Below are 21,341 nucleotides of genomic sequence, written 5' to 3'. Positions count from 1 at the left end.
ACCAAAAAGGGAATGAAACATTTGTAATAGGATGAAGAGAGTATAAAAATTTCAAAATATTAAAAACTGTTTTTTGTTGATTTAAATATTATTATTTTATTTTTATACCAAATTAAAGATTTTGTAACGATCTTCATTTAAAATGAATATTGGATATTTTTATCAATCTAATTTGACAATTTTTTAAAAAGGATCTAAATAAAAAAAGAGGAAAATTTAATAAAAAACAGAGAAAAAATTGGTAGAAATAGATAGAGAAATTTAAAAGAAGAAGAGAGATGGTCGTGTATGATGGAATGAGTTAGGAGAGATAAAGTATTTGTCGAGAAAAAATAATCGCTTAAAATTGTGGTTTTATATATTAAATAGATATAGATATAGGTAGATATAAAATGTAGAAATTTATAAAGTAGATATTTTAATAGATAGTTTTGAATAATTGCGTAGTTTTATATAATCCCAGAAAAAGATATACTAGTATTTGGGGTTTGGTGAGATGTAGTGAGAATGTAGTTAAGGTATAGTTTTCAAAGAATGGTTTCAAAGGTTCGTGCTCAAGTGTCAATGCTTGCTTAATATTGTGAGCTGCTTATATCTTAGCGTAAACAGCTGGGCTCCAACCCCAACCCAATCCACTACGCCACGTCATCAACCAACCTCCCCCCTTTTTAAACCAAGTCCAATTAACACTGTCTCCCTCTCTAAAACAAACTAACTGCAGAGAGAGATGGAGGGCTTGATTCCATTAGTGTACAAAGCAATAGTGCAATACAGAAATGGAGGAGGGATGATCGGAACGTGGCTAGATCACGACACGCAATCGCCTGCCTACATGAGGCTTCCCGGCGACTCGGGGCGCTTCGCCGCGGCTTCCGATATCCAGATTTTCCGGCAAGACTACGGCTTCTCCTCCGCCTGCTCGCCGCCTCACTCCGCCGCAGAGAGGGCCGTATCCGCCGCGGGCAACCACCATTTGATCAAGTCATGAAGCCGCCCCGACAACTTTTTAACGTGCCCAAAACAAAGGCGAGGACACGTCAAATTAAGTTTGGTAGGTGTGGTAAATGAAGTAAAAAAAATTAAGCAAATCTTTTATTTCTTTCTTTAAATTTGTTGATTCCGTTCGTGTCTTGCCAAGTTTGATAAGTTGGGGTGTAAATCGTCTGTGCAAAAAAACAAAAAAATTGGTTTGTGGAAAACCTAATGAAAGGGTCCATAAACTGTGTGTTTCGTGTAAGAAAGCAAAATTGTATATGATGCATGTTTGTGCTTCTGGAAGGAAAAAAGAAGGATGTTTACTACTTAAATGATTTTAATTTGAATATTGTCGAATGTGTTGAAGCCATCAGTAATGTATAATTCAACGTCAATACGTAGATTTTGATTTATTTATTTGTAAGGTACTATTTTACTTCCGTTTTAAATTAGTGAGTTTACATGCGTGAGAGATGATGAAACCATTTTGATATTAAGAATTCTAGATTGGTCGGTTTCCCAAAAATAATTATAGATTGGAATTTTGTTCTCTTGTTCTTGTTCTTTTTAATTTTTAAATTTTTTTTAATGTGTCTAATTTGGACAAATATTTTGGATGACACCGTTTTAACAGATTTAAGGAGAGAACGTCATAAAATTAGTTAAGTACTAAAATTGAGAATTTAAGTACTCATGAAAGTCCTTATTGACGTGTTTTGTTCTATAGATAATGCATACTGTATTTTTTAAATATTATAAAAAGTAATTAAATTTTACAAGTAGCTATAGAACACACATGATCTACTCAACTTGTAATGAACAATTTGAGTTTATGGGATGGTAAATTAATGATTGGAAGGCCAGAATATTTATACAAACTTAGTAATTATTAAAATAAAAAATATAACTAGCATTTCATTTTATCTAGTTTTTCGATGAAATTACATTCGCTAAGAAATTTCACCGTAATTAAAATTTTAACTAATTATAATTACTCCATTAAAAACCGTCGAAGCTTGCAGACAGCGGCACACGTCTTTGTCTTTGTAGTAGTAAATAAGAATTTAAATTCATTCTAATATGAAATTCGTAAGCCAAGTTCAACGAACTTATCGATAAAATTTGGAATTATTAGCATGGGTTCAGATAAAACCTAATGGTTCTCTTAAAATTTAAGGTCTCAGTCAAACGAAATTGCTAAAAACTTCTTTGAAAAGTCAATTTTCAGTAGCGATTTTATGTAATAAGAAGGAAAACTAATAACAAAATACATAGATTAATACATAGTATATCATTGTTAAATCGATAGTTAGTATGCTTTAATCAAGGCATTTTAGTCATTGGTGATGAAACTGAAAATGACTAGTGGTCTATCCAACCGATAAATGTGTTCACTTATTTTAATTATTTTCTTCTTTTGGGGTTATTTTCATTTATTACGGCTTTTGCAAATTTGCAATAGTCAACGTTAAACGTCTAGGAATATTGACTCTATATATAATGAATTTCGCAATGAAGGAGAATCGCATTAAGAGGGCAAGATTCTCTTATACCCTAATTCTTATTTTCATTTTGCGCCAAGTAAAATGTAAAATAGTATGACTTGCCAAATATAATAAACTTGAAACAGTAAAGATGTAAGGTTTTTGGTGTATTAGCTACATTTAATCAAATGAAAATTGATATCGACTAAAAAACAATTAATTAACATCCACAATCATTATCATCATCATCATCAAGCCACTTAATCCAGACTTTAATTATCTTTGCTCTTAAAATTCAAACTTCGTTTCCGGATAACTTATAGTTTTATTAATACTTTAGACTAAATTACCTAAGAAAAAGTCAAGTTTTGGCGTTTTGGGATAATTAGTAAGTTTAGCTAAACTTTTAAATATTGCAAATTTTCTCACAATTTATTTAAGTACAAATTCTACACAACATTGAAGTGCTAAAATAGTGATCAAGAATACTTGGATACACAGTGCAATGTGATCTTATAATAAAAATTGCATTTTTCATAAAAACGTGAGAACTATTAAAATTATTGCATTTGCTATAAAAATTGATGCATCGGTCGTTAGAATTAATGTACTCAAGAAAGAAAGAAAAAATTGTTTCCTCCAAAATTCGAACCTTAATGATATCAAAAAACTAAAAATAATTTCTGTTCTCATTTTATCTATGATGCACAGATTCTTCAAAAATTAGCATGTACGGCGAATCGGATTCTTTTAGGGTGCGATTCTCTCGGATTCTCGTCGGATTCGCACCCGATTCGCCACATGACGTATCTTTTAAAACAATTTATAAAAATAAACCGGATTCGCAAATTTCATAGGCGAAATTCACGTATCTCGTGCACGAAAGGCCTACACAAGGTTATTAATTTTGATAATTTTATTTTCAGTTATGACTTATATATTGGACTAATAATATTTGAATCGTTATATTGTTGCTCAATTAACTTATATAATTGAAAATGCTTAACTTTTGAGTAAAATAAAATGTAAATTACATATAATTAATTTAAGAAAATTTAAATTGTATATAGTTTATAATTAGTTTATATATCATAAAATTTTAATAATTAGATGTATCCTTGCCGAATCGCACCCTATAATTTTTAAAAATTCGTATCCCCGTACTCGTATCGTATCGCCCCCGCATCCGCACCCCGTACCTATGCAACATAGCATTTTATATAGTGGTTTTTATTTAAACCACTCCTCATGAAGTGCTACACAATATTTATTTTTGGGATGTGAAAAATTACATATTCAAATTAAACCAAATGATGACTGAGGTAGAGGATTCCAGTCCAGCTTCGAAAACCCAAAAAAACAAAGCTAAATAAATTGGATCTTATTTCTACAAGTTCCAATTGACGATAACTAACTAGTTGCCATTTACCAATCCCTAGAAATTCATGATCAATCCCAAAGAAAAAGAAAGATATAAAAATAGTGAGCCCAACACATGAAAGAGCTATGTTAGTGTTATTCATCATTACATTCTGATCACACAAGCTTCCCCAAAAATCGCTGTCTGGTTTCTAAGAAGCCCTATAAACATTTGAATTCTACAAGTTGACATTCAAGACTCCTGTCCAAAATCATATCTTTAAAATTCATCTGCACATATCAATGCATGGAAAATCCCAAACATCAAATTCCTACGCATCCCTCTTGATCCGTACGAGGTTGAAACAGACAAAAACCTCCATCACCATGAAAAATATAACTAAGTAACTAACCACACCACATACTACTCTACTTGAGCTCCAATGGTGACTTCTCCATTTCTCCTCCTAGCAATAATATTTCCTCCTTTGGCAGCCGCCGTCATGCACTGCGGGCAGTGCGGCAAGACCCCAGTGCCCTACCCGATGAGCATCAGCCCGAGCTGCGGCGACCAGGCCTACAAGATCAAGTGTGATCCAAACACAGGCACCCTGCATTTCATCTCAAAGCCCGGGAGGCTCTACCCGATCACATCCATCGACACGAGGTCCCAACGGATGGTGATCCGCCCCCCGTCCGTGCTCCCGGGCACGTGCTTCTCCGAGGACTTCAGCAGCGAGGGCTTCCAAATCGACGACTCGCTCCCCTTCAACATCAGCAGCAGCAACACCATACTCCTCTTCAACTGCACCGACAACATGTTGCATCTGCAGGTGCCTATCAACTGCTCCTCAAACTGCCCTTGCCACACCTACATCGACAACACTCCTTCGGCAGGCGTCTGCAATAAGCAGAAGCTCTGCTGCTCGTTCCGGACGGGGGGATCGCAGAATGCGTACATCATCCGTGTCCACGCGGACGGATGTATGGCGTACCACAGCTACGTGAACTTCGATCCCAGCCTCCCGTTTGCCAAGTGGCCGGCGCCCGGGCTGGAGCTCATGTACGTCTCCCCGTTGGAGCCGCCCTGCAACACTACGTTGGGCTGCCGTGAGCTGCCCTTCTCGAAGTGCTTGGCCGATTCCGTCGACGGTGGCCGCAGGAGGTGCCTCTGCAAGAAGGGGCGCTACTGGGATCCTGCAACAGGATATTGCCAAAGTAGGTCACTTCCATCTTTTCTGATTTTTCACCAATTTTTTTCATTTTAATTTATTCTCTTATAACTGTTTATAACTACTTTTATCCACGAATTAGAATGTTGTAACCACCTGCATTTGTTGTTGTGTTTACAGAGTGCCGACATGGTACAGGCTGCAAGATACATATCAATCACACTCCTGCTATTGGAGGTGAGTCACTAAGAGAGTGTTTGGCTAAGCTTATTTTAAAGAGCTTATAAGCTTGTGGAGCTTATAAGATGTTTCAAGAGCTTATAAAATATAGTTTCTTAAGAACTTATAAGTTGTCAAAGTTTTTGGATAATTGAGCTTATAAGCTAGAGAGAGAAAATAGAAGAGAGATGAAATTATAATGATATATGATGAAAATAAAGTCATAATTGAGTTATTTTTATAAAATGAGTGTTGCTTATAACATAATGACAAAATAAGTTGGGGTAGATGGACTTATTTTTGGGGAGCTTATAAGCTATCAGAGCTTACTTTTACAGTTTATAAGCTCTTTAGAAGCTTATTTTGTCAAACACTTTAAATGAACTTATAAGCACAGCCACCCTCTAAGAGGGTGTTTGGCTAAGCTTATTTTAAAGAGCTTATAAGCTCTTGGAGCTTATAAGATGTTTCAAGAGCTTATAAGATGTAATTTTTAAGAACTTATAAGCTATTAAAGTATTTGGATAATTGAACTTATAAGCTAGAGAGATAATTTTTTTGCTAAAGAGAGAAATATTTTTTTAGAGAGAGAAAATCGAAGAAAAATGAACTTGAATGATATATGATGAAAATAATAAATTATAGTTGAAAAATATTTGTAAAAAGATTGTTGCATATGAGATTATAAAAAAATAAGTTGGGGTAGAGAAACTTATTTTTTGGAGAGCTTATAAGCTCTTGGGGCTTATTTTGGGAGCTTATAAGTTGTTTAGGAGCTTATTTTGCATACGAATTAGCATATACTATGTTTAACTATCTAGGTTAATACTCAAAAGCAAATGCTCCCTATATTGAATAAAATGGTTACCTCTCTGCAGCGACTACGGGCGTATTCCTTCTCCTGCTTCTGACCGCATTCCTCGTGTACAGACAGCGTCAATACACAAAGAACGCGGCAAGAAAGACACTAATCAAGCAAAGAGAGCATATCTTAAATTCTCACAACAGCGGCAAATCAGCCAAGATTTTCTCAGGCAAAGAGATCAAGAAAGCAACCAACGACTTCTCTAAAGAGAACCTGCTCGGCACCGGCGGATTCGGGGAGGTTTTCAAAGGTACCTTAGACGACCGGACCGAGATAGCCGTGAAGAGGGCGAAGCCGGGGAACGCCGCGGGCACGGCCCAGGTCCTCAACGAGGTCAGGATCCTCTGCCAGGTCAACCATCGGAGCCTGGTGAGGATGATCGGCTGCTGCGTGGAGCTCGAGCAGCCCCTCTTGATATACGAGTACGTCGCGAGGGGGACCCTCTTCGAGCACCTGCACAGGGCGGAGGCGCGCCAGACTCCGCCCCTGGGCTGGCTGAGGCGCCTCTTCATCGCCCACCACGCGGCCGACGGCCTTGCCTACCTCCACTCGTCCGCTGTGCCCCCCATCTACCACCGGGACGTGAAGACGAGCAACATACTCCTAGATGAGAACCTCGACGCTAAGGTGTCGGATTTTGGGCTGTCGAGGTTGGTCGAGCTAAGCGAGAGGGACTGCACCCACATCAACACCTCAGCTCAGGGGACGCTCGGGTACCTCGATCCCGAGTACTACGTGAACATGCAGCTCACGGATCGGAGCGACGTGTACAGCTTCGGCGTCGTGCTGCTGGAGCTGCTGACTTGCAAGAGAGCTATTGATTTCAATAGAGAGGAGGAGAATGTGAACCTGGTGGTTTACATGAAGAGGATGTTTGATGAGGACAACCTGATGGCCGTGCTCGATCCAGCGATCAAGCAAGGGGCGACGGAGGTGGAGCTCGAGACGATGAAGGCAATCGGGAATCTGGCTGCAGCTTGCTTGGACGAACGACGGCAGAATCGCCCTTCCATGAAGGAGGTTGCAGACGAGATCGAGTGTGTTATCAGCATTATCACCGGCGATGATGCTTCCAAAATGTAGTCAATTTCAGGTGTTTTATTTTGTGTTTTTTTCTTAAATATACTGCTAGTTTTGTCTGAATTAATTTCCAAGGATTTGAAAATGAATCTCGAATTCCTTAAAATGGGAATATTACACATGAAATAGTTTACAGGCCAAACTTGATGGGAACAAAATACAGATATTAATTTAAGGCGACAAAATCTAAAATCAGAATAAGGACATTAAAAAACTATTCCAAGATGATGACTGCAGTTCAGATTTACCTGTGAAAATTGCTGGGGAGAGAAATGGGGGAGAAAAACTTGAATCTGAAAGAAAAGATTTTAAACTGATGCTAATATCCAGAACATGATATGAGACGACATGGCGATGAGGAACCACGTAACGAACGCCATAGCTATGGCCAGTTCAAATCTGTGGCATGGGAGATGCGTTGGACCTGTACAAAATTTTAAGTCTTTTGCATACAAAACTGCTATCCCAGCTGACGAGCATGCAGCAGCAAGTGATAAGGTAGCTGTCACCTGCATTCGGTATATGATACTTTGAGTAAAATCGGGCAAAAAGAGCTACAATTCAAGTCATGAGGTTTAAACAGGAAGCTGAACAACATAGAGATATCTGGCCTCATCAGAAAGATAAATTTGAAAACTTGATGGATGTCAGATGGCTAAGCCTCAGGTTTGAGATGAGCAGTAGTAGCTAATAGTTTAGAAAGTAAACTTCGACAAAAATGAGAAAAATCTACAGCCACATCCAAACATCCAGATCAAGTTACTAGACATAATCTTACATGAGAATAACAGTGTCAAATGCAGAAATCGACAAACAAAATTGCATAAGTTGTACTTGGATGAAAAGTTCACTGGACTATCCAACAGCCATTTTCAATTTGAGCAGAAAGAGTTGCAGATATAACTGTCGTAGCATCATACCACACATTTGCAGATAATAGGGAGAGCAAATAAAAGCAAGAGTTAGAGGAATTACCCAATCACCAACAACAAACAGGCTAACTAGGACTGGATTGCGGAGGTCTCTTTTTATCCGCAAAGCATAGATATCAAGACATGCAAGTCCAAAGCTCCATAACACTTGAAGCCCCATTGATGCAATAAGGTAACTGAATCCAAAAACTATGGTGTCAATAGAGACTTTATAAAACACGCTTGACATCGATTATGACAACAGTTAATTGCCCACGATCGAACAGGCGTGCAACATATTTGCATATGAATAAAAAGGCAAAAGAAACACCAGATCAACAGAATATCTATTTTCAAAGAGTCTGCATGATGCTATATGCTAATTGCCTGCTAAGTAGCTTACTAACTCAGACCATTATCCAGATTTTGAGATATTAGATTAATCTAAATCGGGAACTAGCAAGAAATATCAGGCACTTAGAGGAAGATGTAAACACATAAGCATATTCTCTAAGCCAAAAAGTATACTTTCCTAGCAAAGAATGTCCCCATTAACAAGCATAAAATTTTCCATATGAATATTAAATGCATCCCACTTGATTCAAGTGTTAATTTATCAACAAGAACCATTTCCTGACCAACTGAGAAAAGAAAATTCCCAAAATCTAAATCTAACAAATTTCAAATCCAACAATATCCAAATCCGAAACTAAACAGAATCAGATTCATCCTTCCAAAACCTCCAAATTCAAGAAAAGGATAACTCATGCAGTTATAGATCCACCATAAAACCAATAATTCAATCCAAATAAATTATTTTGATTTAATTAATTGCCATACATAGAATTCCCAATTAATTTCAGATACAAATGGATACCAACCATTTTTATTGCACAAAACGCACCAACCACAAATAAATGGCATTAAACTAAAACGAAGAATGAAAAGATAAAATGAAAGTGAATACATACCAATAAGCAGTGAAATTAGAAAACCCAGCAGCAGAAACCATAACTCCAATGGAACCAGCTGCAAACAAACATTGCCCAATCCTCAACATCAATCCACACACAGTTCCAGGGCTACCCAGTAAATCCTTCATTTTTCTTCCTCTCCCTCAAAACTCTGGGCCCTTTTCCCCAAATTCAAAAAAGGGCCCCCTTCAAATCCCTAGATTCCATCTATTTTCCCCATTTTTCACCCCTGCCAATGCAAATCTCAAAAACTCACTGTGCCCACTATCACGTTCGAGCGAATCTTCAACGGTATAAATTCAAAGGACTTCTTCGCGCAGACTGAGTCGATTTGGACGTGTTTAACCGAGATTGAATCGAACACTCGCTCAACCACGCAGCCAGCTGAACCGTTGAGCTGAAAAAGGGTCGTGTAAAAAAATTTCTTTTGGAGGATTTATAATAATAATTTTTGAAGGAAGTAGATTATGATGGGGAGTTTGTTTGTTTAATCAGTGGATTAGCAGCAACGGAAGGCTGTGAGTGGGATTTATAATAATTGCACGATGTGACCCCGACATTAATTCCTACGTGGACATCTTTAATGACGTTTGAACGAACGTTTTTCATTTTTATTTTTCTTTCTAAATTTTGGTAGTTTAATTGTCGGAACCTACTTGAGTGTCGTCTTGTCCGCACCGAATCTTTTTGTGCCATTTCGGATATATGTCCACATCACCAAATAACACTCTATCTCGAAAGAAAAGAAGAGAGAAAAAAAAAAAAAAAGGCACTCAACACTCCAACTCTAATTTCATATATGAACCCAACTTATAAGATGTGTCCCTAAGCAATATTATCATTATGATTCTTTACACTAATTGGGTAATATATAAAATGATGAGGGGTACGCAAGTTCATGTCATTTTGGTGACAATATGAAAAATTAGTCAATTTTGTATAGTAGGAGTAATTCTTTTAACCTACAAATATAAAATACTCCCTTCGTCTGCGATATCGTTTTCATATTTGTCATTTCGATCCGTCCGCGATATCGTTTCCACTTTCATTTATAATTGTGGGATTCACATAACACTTTATTTTCTTACCCTTATATTTTCATCAAAAAATACTTTTATTATGGGGCTCAAACTTCACTCACTACAATATCCACTATTATCTACTATTATTCACCACTTTTCTTAAAACTCGCATCGTTCACAATGTGAAAACGATATCGCGGACGGAAGGAGTATAACAACGTATCCGCTTTCATCTTACATCTTAATTCTCCGCCCTCCTGGCCTTTGCTGCACCCTTTCCCTACTCAACTATGCATCACCTTTTGATTGAATTATTTTGAAATGAATTATTTGAAAGTAATGTGGTGTTTGAATTTGATTTCCATTATATATTTGACCATATATGTCGTAATTTGTGTTTGTTTTTGTTGACATATGAGTTTTGATATTTGTACTGCACGAAAAATAAAATATTATACTCCCTCCGTCCCATCGAAAGTGGTGTGTATTCCTTTTTGAGTTGTCCCACCGAAGGTGTTGCATTTTTTTTTTGGTAATAATTTTACACTACAAACAATGTGACCCCACACACATTTACACACCTTTACACTACAATCTTATTCTCCTTAAATCAAGTGCCCAAAAGAAGTGCACCACTTTGACCGGGACGGAGGGAGTAATAATTACGTCTTTATTAATTTAATCGTGTAATATCATAAATTGTATTTTGACCTTCATTCAATCATAAAAAAACACGAATTCGAATTCTAAATTTCATCGAAGTCGTATGAACTTCCCAATCCCCATTAATAAATTTTTAAGTGTGTGGTTGAAAATAAAATCCTTATCTAAAATATAAAATGATTGTTTTTTTGAGAATAAACATAAAATGATTGTCAAAAGCATGGCTTCATTGAGATATCATAACTACTCCTAAATTAGGCCTCAAGAAGCATGGCCCAGCCCAACCTAAAGATTGGGTTTGACATCTTTTATTTTGGTAAGAGAATACTGACGCAGTCTCTTTAATTGGGGTGTAATTAATCTTTTCCAAAATCTCTGAGGTGTATCTAAAAAAAACTGAGATGTAATTAATTTTCTATAACTTTTTTTTTTTTGATCAGGAAAAAGAGGGATATTATAAAGAGAAAGATGGTGGTACCAGTAGTACCAGCAAGTTACAGAGACAACGAAAACAAGGAAAAAACAACGAGGAGCAACATTCTCAAAAACGAGAGCGTCAGTTCTCGAGATTAGCAACGATGAACCAAGAGCTAAAATCCTCAGATGCAGTGGTCAAGTTATATGCCTGTTTCCAACTCCACATTCTCGATTTAATTGCTGCCAAGAGTTTTCCTTTATCCCACTTACCGTCATTAAACCGGTGATCATTCCTTTCATTCCAGATACTCCAAACTGCACAGATCCACACTCCAACCAAAAAATTAGTGTCTTTTTTGTTACCAAGATTCGTGAAGGCCAAGAAATGGTCTTTCGCTTTTGAATGAAGAGCCGACCATTTTCCAAGCTAGGAGAGAAGATCGTACCAGATTTCAGTCGATCTTTGGCAGGAGAAGAAAATGTGACTGATATCTTCGGGCTGCTCTTGACAAAAAACACAGAGTTGATCTTGGTTCGGAAAAGGCACCTGTCTTTTCAAAAGGTTGTCCATTGTCGCCATTTTTCCATTCATGATCCTCCACGCTGTCGTTTTAGCTTTGTGCGCTGCCGGAGCTTTCCAGATAATGTTGAGGTCCAAACCGTTGTTCCTACCTCCAGTTGGCCTTAGATCTTTCACGAAACTTTGGTATGCTGATTTGACCGAGAAGGTTCCCGTTGGATTTGCTTTCCATTTCCAGCCGTCGGGTTTACCTTCAGAGACCAAGAAAGTGTTGATGATTGAAAAGAGTTCTTCCACCTGCCCCTTCTCTCTATCAAGCAGTTCGCGGCTCCATTGCAATGATCATCTCCAGATTCCTTCCAGCCAATTCCCCATGCTCCGAATTGTTCCATCCTGATTAGTGTTGAGGCGAAATAATCTTGGAAATCTGTCCCTAAGGCGCTTATCCCCTATCCAGCAATGATTCCAAAAGGAAAAAGACCCTTCGTCACCAACTTGCATATTCCTTTGAAACCATCTTCCATTAATTTTCTATAACTAGTAAATCCTCCCGTTCGATGCACGGCGAGCATTGAAATTAAGAGACATGTTTAAATAAATAAATATAAATATTAAACAAAATTAAAATATAACCATTTGTAAATATATTTTACAAAATAAAATAAAATAATCCACATCAATTACTGAATAAAAATTCGAATTTGAAAACGTAAATTTCAACTTTATATAAAGTGTAATGATAATTATAGTATATTAAACAATTGAAAAATATTTAATAATAGATAAATTAGCATTAAAAAATAATTAATTCAAATATTATATTTATTTATTTTATTAGATTAAAGAGTTCTAAAATTAATGAACCAATATAATTTTCTACACCTTAGTTGATTTTAAAAATATTTACAATTACAAATTATGTAAAATTCAAAATTGTATAACATTTAATTTTAGATTTTCAAATAGAACTAATATGAAATAAATTATTAACGATTCAAACATACGACGAAACATACGATAACAATTAAGTGCACTATCTCTCTATAATGAAAAAAATATATAAATAACACAAAAAGAAATTATTAATACCTGATAAAAAAATTAAAACCTGAAAGTAGTGAAAAAAATAAAATAGAAACTCATTTGATACACGCTCCAAGTGAGAGGAAAGGAAATAGTGCAAATAATTCCAGTATTGCACAATAAAATTTCCATAATTATGCTTCAATGATTTCACAAACACTCCAAGTAAATAACAAAAAGAAAACAAAATTGAAAATTAAACTTCAATAAAACTAACTTGTATAAAATAAGAGAGAGGAAAGAGAAAAAAATGTTTACTGTAAATTTGCATAATTTGCTTAATTTAAATATATTTTTATATATTATATATCAAATTAAAGTTTTTGTGACGATTTTTAATTTGATACGCATATTAAATATTTAATTAGTAATCAAATTGCACAATATTTTAAAACAAAAATTCTGAAAGCAAAAAAGAAACTGAAAAAGAGAAAATAAATTAAAGTGGAAAATCAAGGAAGAGAAAAAAACAATTAAAAAAATAAAGAGAGAAATTCTGTCAAATTCAACTAAAAACTGAAAACATTATTGTTTTGCTGATGTAAATAGATGCACGCTCTTTTGAAATAAAACTAACTTTTGGCGCAAATTATTTTTGTTAAAAACTATATTTTCACACATATATATATATATATATATATATATATATATTATTATATTATTATTATTAAAATAAGATTTTATTAAAAGGAAAAAGAAGTTTTTTTTTATTAAAATATTTTTTTTCCATCTCCCTTTCATATATATATATATATATATATATATATATATATATATATATAATTGGTGGAGATTTCTTTTTTATATTTCAACATGTGAATTGAATTTTCCATTATTATTCTATGAATTTCAGGGAGCATGGCTGTTTTTTTTTTCTTCCGCATTTTACAATGTTTTTGAAATTAAGCTAGAAGAAAAATAAAAACAAATCTTCTCTCTAAGTGAAAAAGATTGTTGGAAGATTTGGTGGAAGATCGTGGGTAAATAACTAAATATTGAGCCGAAAAATTAGGAAGAGTGGTGGAAAGAAAAATATAAAAATTGAAGTTACCGTATTATAGTGAAAAAATAGGATATTGAAATTGAAAAAAGAGTAGTGATTTTTAGACACCAAGGTGTCTAGACACCTAGGTTTTAACCGGTTTTTATGTGGATTTTTGATTGAACCGGTTTTTTGCTAATTTATGGTTTTACTAAAATATCCTTTCCTTATATTTCTCAAATATTTATAATCTACTCTAATTTTTTTTGTATTTTTGTTCTTTTCAGTATTGTTTGCCGTTTTTTTTGCCAAATGTTTTTTTCTTGAAAAATATATATTATTTTAATTGTTTTTTTCGAATTTTGTTATTTTTATATTAAAATATTATTTTTTAAATCCCTCAACTACTTTTAATCTTATCCTATTTATTTAGTATTTTAGTTTTTTTCCCTATTTTTTTGTTTAAATTCCTCAACTACTTTTATTATTTTTTTCAAATTTTTATTTATTTATTTATTTCTGAGATTTATTTTTTTTCGATGAAATTATGAATTGTTGTAAACATAATCCTATAGTAATTATTTTTGCATATATTATTTTTTTATTGTTCAGAAAATAATTTTTTTTTCGAAAATATTTTTTTTTAATTTATATCATTTGTTTTTCGAATTTTATTTTATTTTTTTCGAAAATTTATGAATTGACTATGTTTTCTTTTAAATTTGTTCGATTGTTGAGGGTTCTATTTTCAGCCAATTTTTTTTTCTTCCGAAAATTGTTTTAATCTTTTTGATTTGTTTCCATTAGAATATCCTTTCCAAAATGATCTTATCCGTTTTTAGTATTATATTCGATTTTAATTCTTTCTGTTATTTTTTCTTCTGTAATTTTATTTTATTTTTTCGAAAATTGTATTACTCCCTCCGTCTCACAAAAACATGAACAAATGGAAGTGGCACGGGTCTTAAGAAATGTTAGTTAAATATTATTGTGAATGGAAAATGGGTCCTACTTTATAAAGTGTTTTGAGAGTAATAAGTTAATTGAGGAAAAGTAGTGGTGGGCCATGATGGTTTTTTTGTGAATAAGTATGAAAAGTAGGGATAAAAAATAAGGAAATAATGTATAAAAATGAAAATGTTCATGTTTTTGTGAGACACCCCAAAATAACAAAATGTTCATGTTTTTGTGAGACGGAGGGAATATTATTATTATTTTTTTTGTTTCCTTTAATATGAGGATTCTCCTAAAAAACAATTAAATTTGTTTCCACACATATTATATGTTCCAAAATTTATACTATTATTTATATTTTTCGACTATATTTTATTCATTTTTTTATATTTATTTTAGGATTCTCTTAAAAATAATTGTAGATTGTTTTCCATATGTATTATTTTTCTTGAAAATTCTATTATTTATTTTTTTCAAAAATGGTGATTTTTTAATTTTTCTCCACTAATAATTAAGTACGATTAATACTTGTAAATAATAAAGGAATTATTAACACACGACTAACTAATCATCTAGGTTTAATTAAGTAAATAGTAAAAGACAAATATAACCTTTGTATGATTCAGTTTATAATTATTATATCACGTTTAGTAAATTATATGTTATTTATTCTTTCGAACAATGCCCCTTTGTATGATCCAGTTTATTATTATTTCTAACGGTTGAGTAATGCGGTTGCCACTATCGGAGAAGGTGGCAAAGTATCACTCACATATTATTGAGGTATCAGGTTCAAATCCCCCCAAGCACCCTTTTTCTTGTTATTTCTATTTTTTTTAATTCGAAAAAATTATATAAATGAAAACGATTTAAAAAAAAAATTCGAAACAAATTTATAAATGAAACACCTTTTTCTTGTTATTTTGGTTCTTTGTTTTTTAAATCATTTTCGATTTTTTTTTAAATATTCGAAAAAATTATACGAATGAAAACGAATTTTTTTAAATATTCGAAAAAATTATATAAATGAAAACGATTTTTTTTTAAAATATTCGAAAAAAAATTTATAAATGAAACACCTTTTTCTTGTTATTTTGGTTCTTTGTTTTTTAAATCATTTTCGAAATGTTTTTTTTTTAATATTCGAAAAAAAATATATAAATGAAAACAAATCTAGGATTATTTTAGGAGAATCCCTAAATTAGTGGAATCAAATCTGAGATTATTATTTGGAGAAATTAAAATCTCTAAATTAGTGGAATCAAATCTAGGATTATTTTAGGATAATCTCTAAATTAGTGAAAATAAATAAAAATAACATAATTTTCGAAAAATAATAAAAAATATTAATTTCGAAAAAATATCAATTGCAAAAAAAACAAATCCGAAAAATAAATAATACTAAAAATTTGAAACAAATAAATATTAATTTCGAAAACTAAATAATAAAATCTTGAAACAAATAAATAAAAAAAATCTGCAATTAAAACTCATAAATTCGAATTATTATATGATTTATAAAATTTTTGAAAATAAATAATAGATAAATAAGGTAACAACAAAACCTATAATTAAGGAAACAATTAAAAACGAAAAAGCTGGAAAACAACCGGAAAAAAAATAGAGTAAAATTAGGTTGGATACTTTAGTAAAATCATCAATTAACAAAAAACCGGTTCAATTAAAAAATCATAAAAAACCCGGTTAACACCTAGGTGTCTAGACACTTAGGTGTCTCAAAATCATTATTGTTGAAAAAAAGGAACAGAATTTTAAAAAACGGAAATGTGATTTGAACACCGAGTGTCCAATACACTCGGTCAAAACCGGGTAATTAGCCAAAATGAGCCGGTTTTAATTGATCTGTGTATTTACTTATTTATCCCTCATTAAGTTTCCTATTGTTATTGTATTGTATTTTCTGTTTTTTAATTCTCGAAATTTATAGATAGTTCCTTATTTTTTGGTTTTTTTGTTTCCAGTTTTTTTTTCGAAATTAATATTATTTATTTTTATTGATTATTAAATTATTTATTTTTATTCGAAAATTATGTTTTATTTATTTGTTTCCACTTATTTTATGATTCTCTTAAAAATAATCCTATTTTTGTTTCCACATATTTTTTTTTATTGATTCGATTTTTTTTATTTATTTGTTTCCACTAATTTGGATATTCTTCTAAAAATAGTCCTAGATTTGTTTCCATTAATTTAGATATTCTCCTAAAACAATCATGAATTTGTTTCCACTAATTTATTGATTTTCATTCTCCAATCAATAATCCTTTCAACATATATTTTATTTTTCGATAATTATTTTGTATTTTTTGAATTGTATGTACAAATATACATTTGTTCATTTTGAAAACAATATAATGGGGCATCGGTCGAAAAAATAAATAACATATACTTGGATTAAATGTATTATAATAATGCAGTAAACGCGGTATAATAATAGGAAATAAATTTTAATTAATTAATAGAAATAAATTAGTGAAGGTTGGAAAAAAATGTGAATATGATGTGATTTTGGTTGGAAAACTATATACATTTTAGACAATGTATTATAATTTAGTATTAAACGCGATATAATAATAACAAATAATTATAGTCAATGAAATAGAGTTGAATTAATTAATTGAAACAAATTAGTGAATTTGAAAAAAAAAATTAAAACTATATTACATATACTTTATATTATAATAAAGTATTGTAATCGATATGATGATAACAAATTGAACCACGATCGTGTGAGTAACGAAGTCGAAATAGTTATACTCAATGAAAAAAAAATTAATTAATTAGTTGAAATTATATAACAATATACTTGAAGACCATAAATTATAATATAATATTAAAGTCGAAATAATTAAACTCAACATTCATCAAATTTAATTATATAATTGAAATATTATTAAAGTTGGAATCAAAAATAAAGTATAGTCAATCGTATGCAAAGATTTTTATTGGAATCTATATAACATATAGTTGAATACAATGAATTATAATATAGTATTAAATGAGATAAAATAATAAGAAATAATTATAGTAAATGAAATTTAGTTGTATTAATTAATTGAAATAAATTAGTGAATTTGAAAAAATCAAAATAAAAATAAAAATGAATCATACGGTGGTATTTTGGTCGGAGAACTATATAACAAATATTTGAAGACAATGTATTATAATATAGTATTAAGCACGATATAATAATAATTTTTTGCAATGTAATAACTATTTTAATTATTAAATGACGCTTTTATATAAAAAAAGGAAAGAAAAAACCTAAAAAAAAAACCCTTGAAAGCACAGAAGGAGCAGACTAAGGGCCGAACCTCATTAAAACATTTTCACTGAAAACCCAGAGGGAAAAACCGTGAAAAGGAAAAAGAGTACTCGTCTAAACACAAAAAGAAAGTAGGGAAGAGCGGAAGGGAAAGTTTCCGGAACTCCGGCGTAACCATCGTCCCCAAACTAGCCCGGCTCTCACCCCACGAAAAAAACTAAACGGGCGGTTAGAACCAAACAGCCACACATCAGCCCCAACTACCGTTTCTTACGCAGATGGCTATGCGAATCCATGTCAAGACGAACCGCAGCCCTAATCTCCTCAATCTCGTGCGGCCACCACCCTTCCGAACGTTGTTGGTTAGCCATTAAATCGGCCGCCTTGTTTCCTTCTCTAAAGATGTGAGAAACCTGCAGCGAGAAATCATCTAACATCTTTAAAATCCTATTCCACGCCGCCTTAAAACGCCAAGGCACATTCAAAGAACGAGAATTAAGAATGAGTATCACGTAGGTGGAATCGGCTTCAATCCAAAGTCTGTGCCATCCACGATTGTGAGCAATTTGAATCGCCGAGATAACTGCCAGTAGCTCTGCTTCAAAGGCAAAACCCGAGCCACCTTTGAAGTGAAAACAACCACGCACCACATTCCAGTTATCTCTAAACACCCCACCTGCAGCAATAGTGCCCGGAGTTCCCGTCGCTGAACCATCAGTATTCACTTTGATCCACGGCGCCACCGGTGGCCACCAATGTACCTCCACAAACTCCGGAGGAGGAGCACTCCTGGTATTAACACCCACTGCCCGGAGAATCAGATAATCCGACCAAGAATTCCACATGTAGCCTAATTTAGCAAAGTTATTATCAATCTCTTTGAAAGCTACTTTCACAGTGTGGATGACACGACGTGCTTCGAACTTTTGATTATCAAAGATACAATTGTTTCTCTGCATCCAAATGGCCCAGATGACCGTGATGATACCCGCTTTCCAGAAATTACCGATGAGGGGACTAAGTTTATACTGCCAAGCTACCACCAAAAAACTATGAATATCACTCTCTTGCAACCCTTGATTGAAATTGAACCACCCAAGGAACGTTACCCAAATATTCTTCACACGCTCACAATTCCAGAAAAGGTGATCCTGAGACTCACTTCCTTTTAAGCAAAGCAAACAAACGTTAGGCGTGATCATACCGTAGCGGATAAGGCGATCATAAGTCGGCATTCTATTATGAAGAAGACGCCAACATATCAAGGAACGTCGAATCGGAACAAAGGATTCCCAAAGCCAAGAACCCCAAGACACCTTCGGAAAATGATGACAATGCTTGTTGAAGGCCAGCGCAGTAGTGACATTCCCGTGCAACGAGGGTTTCCAGAAACGCACATCTTCGTCAGTGCCCAGAGGAGTGAGCAAAATATCACACACTATCTCAGGAAAAGCATTAACAAAGGCTTGCGTGAAATGCCAGACCCCATCATAGAAGTAATCTGCCACCGATTGAGTAAGAAACGGAAGCATGAAATGTGGAATACCGCATTTATTCAAAAGATTATACCCAAGCCAGTCGTCATACCAGAACGAAGTAGAAGCGCCATCACCAATATACGAGTACGAATCCGCCACCAAACCATCAATTTCCTCACGTAAGCTCATCCAGATAGTAGAAGCAGCCACCAGAGATTTACTACGCCCAAAGCGATCGAGATATCTATCTTTAATTAAATCATATCCGAACTCACGCCCACCAACCACCTTCCACGCCATTTTCATGAGATAGCTCTTATTCATGAGCTCGAACGACCTTACCCCGAGACCGCCCTCCTCCTTAATCGAGCAGACCCTTTTCCAACTCACAGAACAAGACGGCGTTTGCTTGATGTTGCCAGTCCAAAGAAAATTACGGCAGCACGCATCGAGCTCCTTAATAAGAGCTGTCGGCCATCTATAAACCATCATGGAGTGCGTCAGGGAGCTTTGGATAACCGACCTGATCAGGCACATCCTCCCAGCCATCGACAACTGTAATCCCTTCCATCTCGCGAACTTGTTGATCACACGATCATGTATCGGTCGAAGATATGAAGCACGCACACGGCCCTTAAAGATAGGAACCCCAAGGTAAGAAATCGGAAAATTGCCTTGAGAAAACCTCAATATGCTTCGTATAGCCCTGCAGGTCTGAGATGGAACTTTGCTCGTAAAAAAAATTTGTGACTTATCCTGGCTAACAATTTGATCAGAAATTTGACCATAATACTCCATAATTTTCTGAATGGTATGAGCGTTCGTGACCGTGGCATGACAGAAAACCAGAATATCATCCGCATATAAAAGATGAGTGGGAAAATTAATTCCCTGTCTCATTTGCATCGGTGTAAGGGTGCCCGCGCTAACACAATTTGCAAAGAGCCTACCAAGAATATCCTCGGCGATTCCAAAAAGAATCGGAGAAAGAGGATCGCCCTGACGAACACCCCTTGAACACGCAAAATAGCCTTTAAGCTGACCATTGTACAGAATAGAAATCCTAGCCGAATGAAGCAGAATCTCAATCCAACTAATGAACTTTGGATCATAGCCAGCAACACGAAGAACGTTAAGCAGAAAGTCACAGTTAAGAGTATCAAAAGCTTTTTTGATGTCAATCTTGCAAGCCATGTTTTGACCACGGCTCGTACGATGCATACAGTTCACTCCTTCCGACCCAATCAAAATACAATCGTGAATGGAACGGCCGCTAATAAAACCAAACTGATGACGGGAAACATAAACAGCAGCAACCTGACTCAGTCTAGACGCCAACACCTTAGTAATAATCTTGTAAAGAAAGTTGGACAAAACAATCGGTCTCAGATCCGAGACCGAATTGACGACATCTTTCTTAGGGATCAACACCAAGGTATTAGAATTACAGCCTTGAGGAAGATAAGAATTCCTGAAAAAAGCTTGAACAGCACACCAAATATCCACTTTAATAATCGACCAACAATGCTGAAAGAACTTACCCGAGAAACCATCTGGCCCTGGTGAGCTGTTCGGCTCCATCTGAAAAACCACAGCAGAAATTTCCTCTTCATCCGGCAAACGAATGAGCGAATTATTATAACGATTTTCAACCATCTCCTCAATAACCGCCTCCACTGCCGTAATATCAGTATTAGTATGGCTGCTAGTCGAAAACAAAGAAGAGAAAAAATCCACGATATGATCTCCAATAGCCGTCTGATCATAATTCATAACACCATTGATCTCCATGTGAGAAACGATGTGAGGTTTACGACGAAACCTAAGCATTGCATGAAAGAACTTCGTGTTCCTGTCTCCGTCTTGAAGCCAAGACACCCGACTTTTTTGCTGTAAA

The 21,341-nt window shown here is 34.2% G+C and overlaps 2 protein-coding genes across 4 annotated transcripts; one reads left to right on the top strand and one right to left on the bottom strand.

Moving 5' to 3' along the window:
• Positions 1–3,910: 3,910 nt before the first annotated feature.
• On the bottom strand, positions 3,911–9,582 carry LOC131022543 (CASP-like protein 5B2). Of its 3 annotated transcripts, XR_009101329.1 has the most exons (5): positions 9,037–9,543; positions 8,130–8,262; positions 7,403–7,663; positions 6,078–7,143; positions 3,911–5,015 (listed from the first exon to the last, which is right to left on the bottom strand). XR_009101329.1 is itself a non-coding variant. In XM_057952050.1 (3 exons), the coding sequence occupies exons 1-3, from the start codon at positions 9,165–9,167 to the stop codon at positions 7,463–7,465; spliced, it is 465 nt and encodes a 154-aa protein (XP_057808033.1). In that variant the 5' UTR covers positions 9,168–9,582; the 3' UTR covers positions 7,232–7,462. The 3 variants fall into 3 exon arrangements, 1 of the variants encoding a protein (XP_057808033.1); XR_009101330.1 differs by lacking the exon at positions 6,078–7,143; XM_057952050.1 differs by lacking the exons at positions 3,911–5,015; positions 6,078–7,143 and having other exon boundaries at positions 7,232–7,663; positions 9,037–9,582.
• LOC131022542 (wall-associated receptor kinase-like 20) lies at positions 4,262–7,213 on the top strand. Its single transcript, XM_057952049.1, has 3 exons — positions 4,262–5,036; positions 5,171–5,227; positions 6,088–7,213. The coding sequence occupies exons 1-3, from the start codon at positions 4,262–4,264 to the stop codon at positions 7,155–7,157; spliced, it is 1,902 nt and encodes a 633-aa protein (XP_057808032.1). The 3' UTR covers positions 7,158–7,213.
• Positions 9,583–21,341: the final 11,759 nt, after the last annotated feature.

Source organism: Salvia miltiorrhiza, chromosome 4 (genome assembly GCF_028751815.1).
Source record: "Salvia miltiorrhiza cultivar Shanhuang (shh) chromosome 4, IMPLAD_Smil_shh, whole genome shotgun sequence".
Taxonomy (NCBI): domain Eukaryota; kingdom Viridiplantae; phylum Streptophyta; class Magnoliopsida; order Lamiales; family Lamiaceae; genus Salvia; species Salvia miltiorrhiza.
This window is presented reverse-complemented; position numbering and strand designations above follow the sequence as displayed.

What these genes read in the sequence shown, in the direction of transcription:
- LOC131022543 (XM_057952050.1), bottom strand. Translation starts at nt 9,167, where the DNA reads ATGAAGGATTTACTGGGTAGCCCTGGAACTGTGTGTGGATTGATGTTG. An exon ending in TCTAATTTCACTGCTTATTG is followed by an intron (nt 8,263 to 9,036) that starts GTATGTATTCAC and finishes TTTTGGATTCAG; the next exon opens with TTACCTTATTGCATCAATGG. An exon ending in TGTTTGTTGTTGGTGATTGG is followed by an intron (nt 7,664 to 8,129) that starts GTAATTCCTCTA and finishes TACCGAATGCAG; the next exon opens with GTGACAGCTACCTTATCACT.
- LOC131022542 (XM_057952049.1), top strand. Translation starts at nt 4,262, where the DNA reads ATGGTGACTTCTCCATTTCTCCTCCTAGCAATAATATTTCCTCCTTTG. An exon ending in TGCAACAGGATATTGCCAAA is followed by an intron (nt 5,037 to 5,170) that starts GTAGGTCACTTC and finishes TTGTGTTTACAG; the next exon opens with AGTGCCGACATGGTACAGGC. An exon ending in TCACACTCCTGCTATTGGAG is followed by an intron (nt 5,228 to 6,087) that starts GTGAGTCACTAA and finishes ACCTCTCTGCAG; the next exon opens with CGACTACGGGCGTATTCCTT.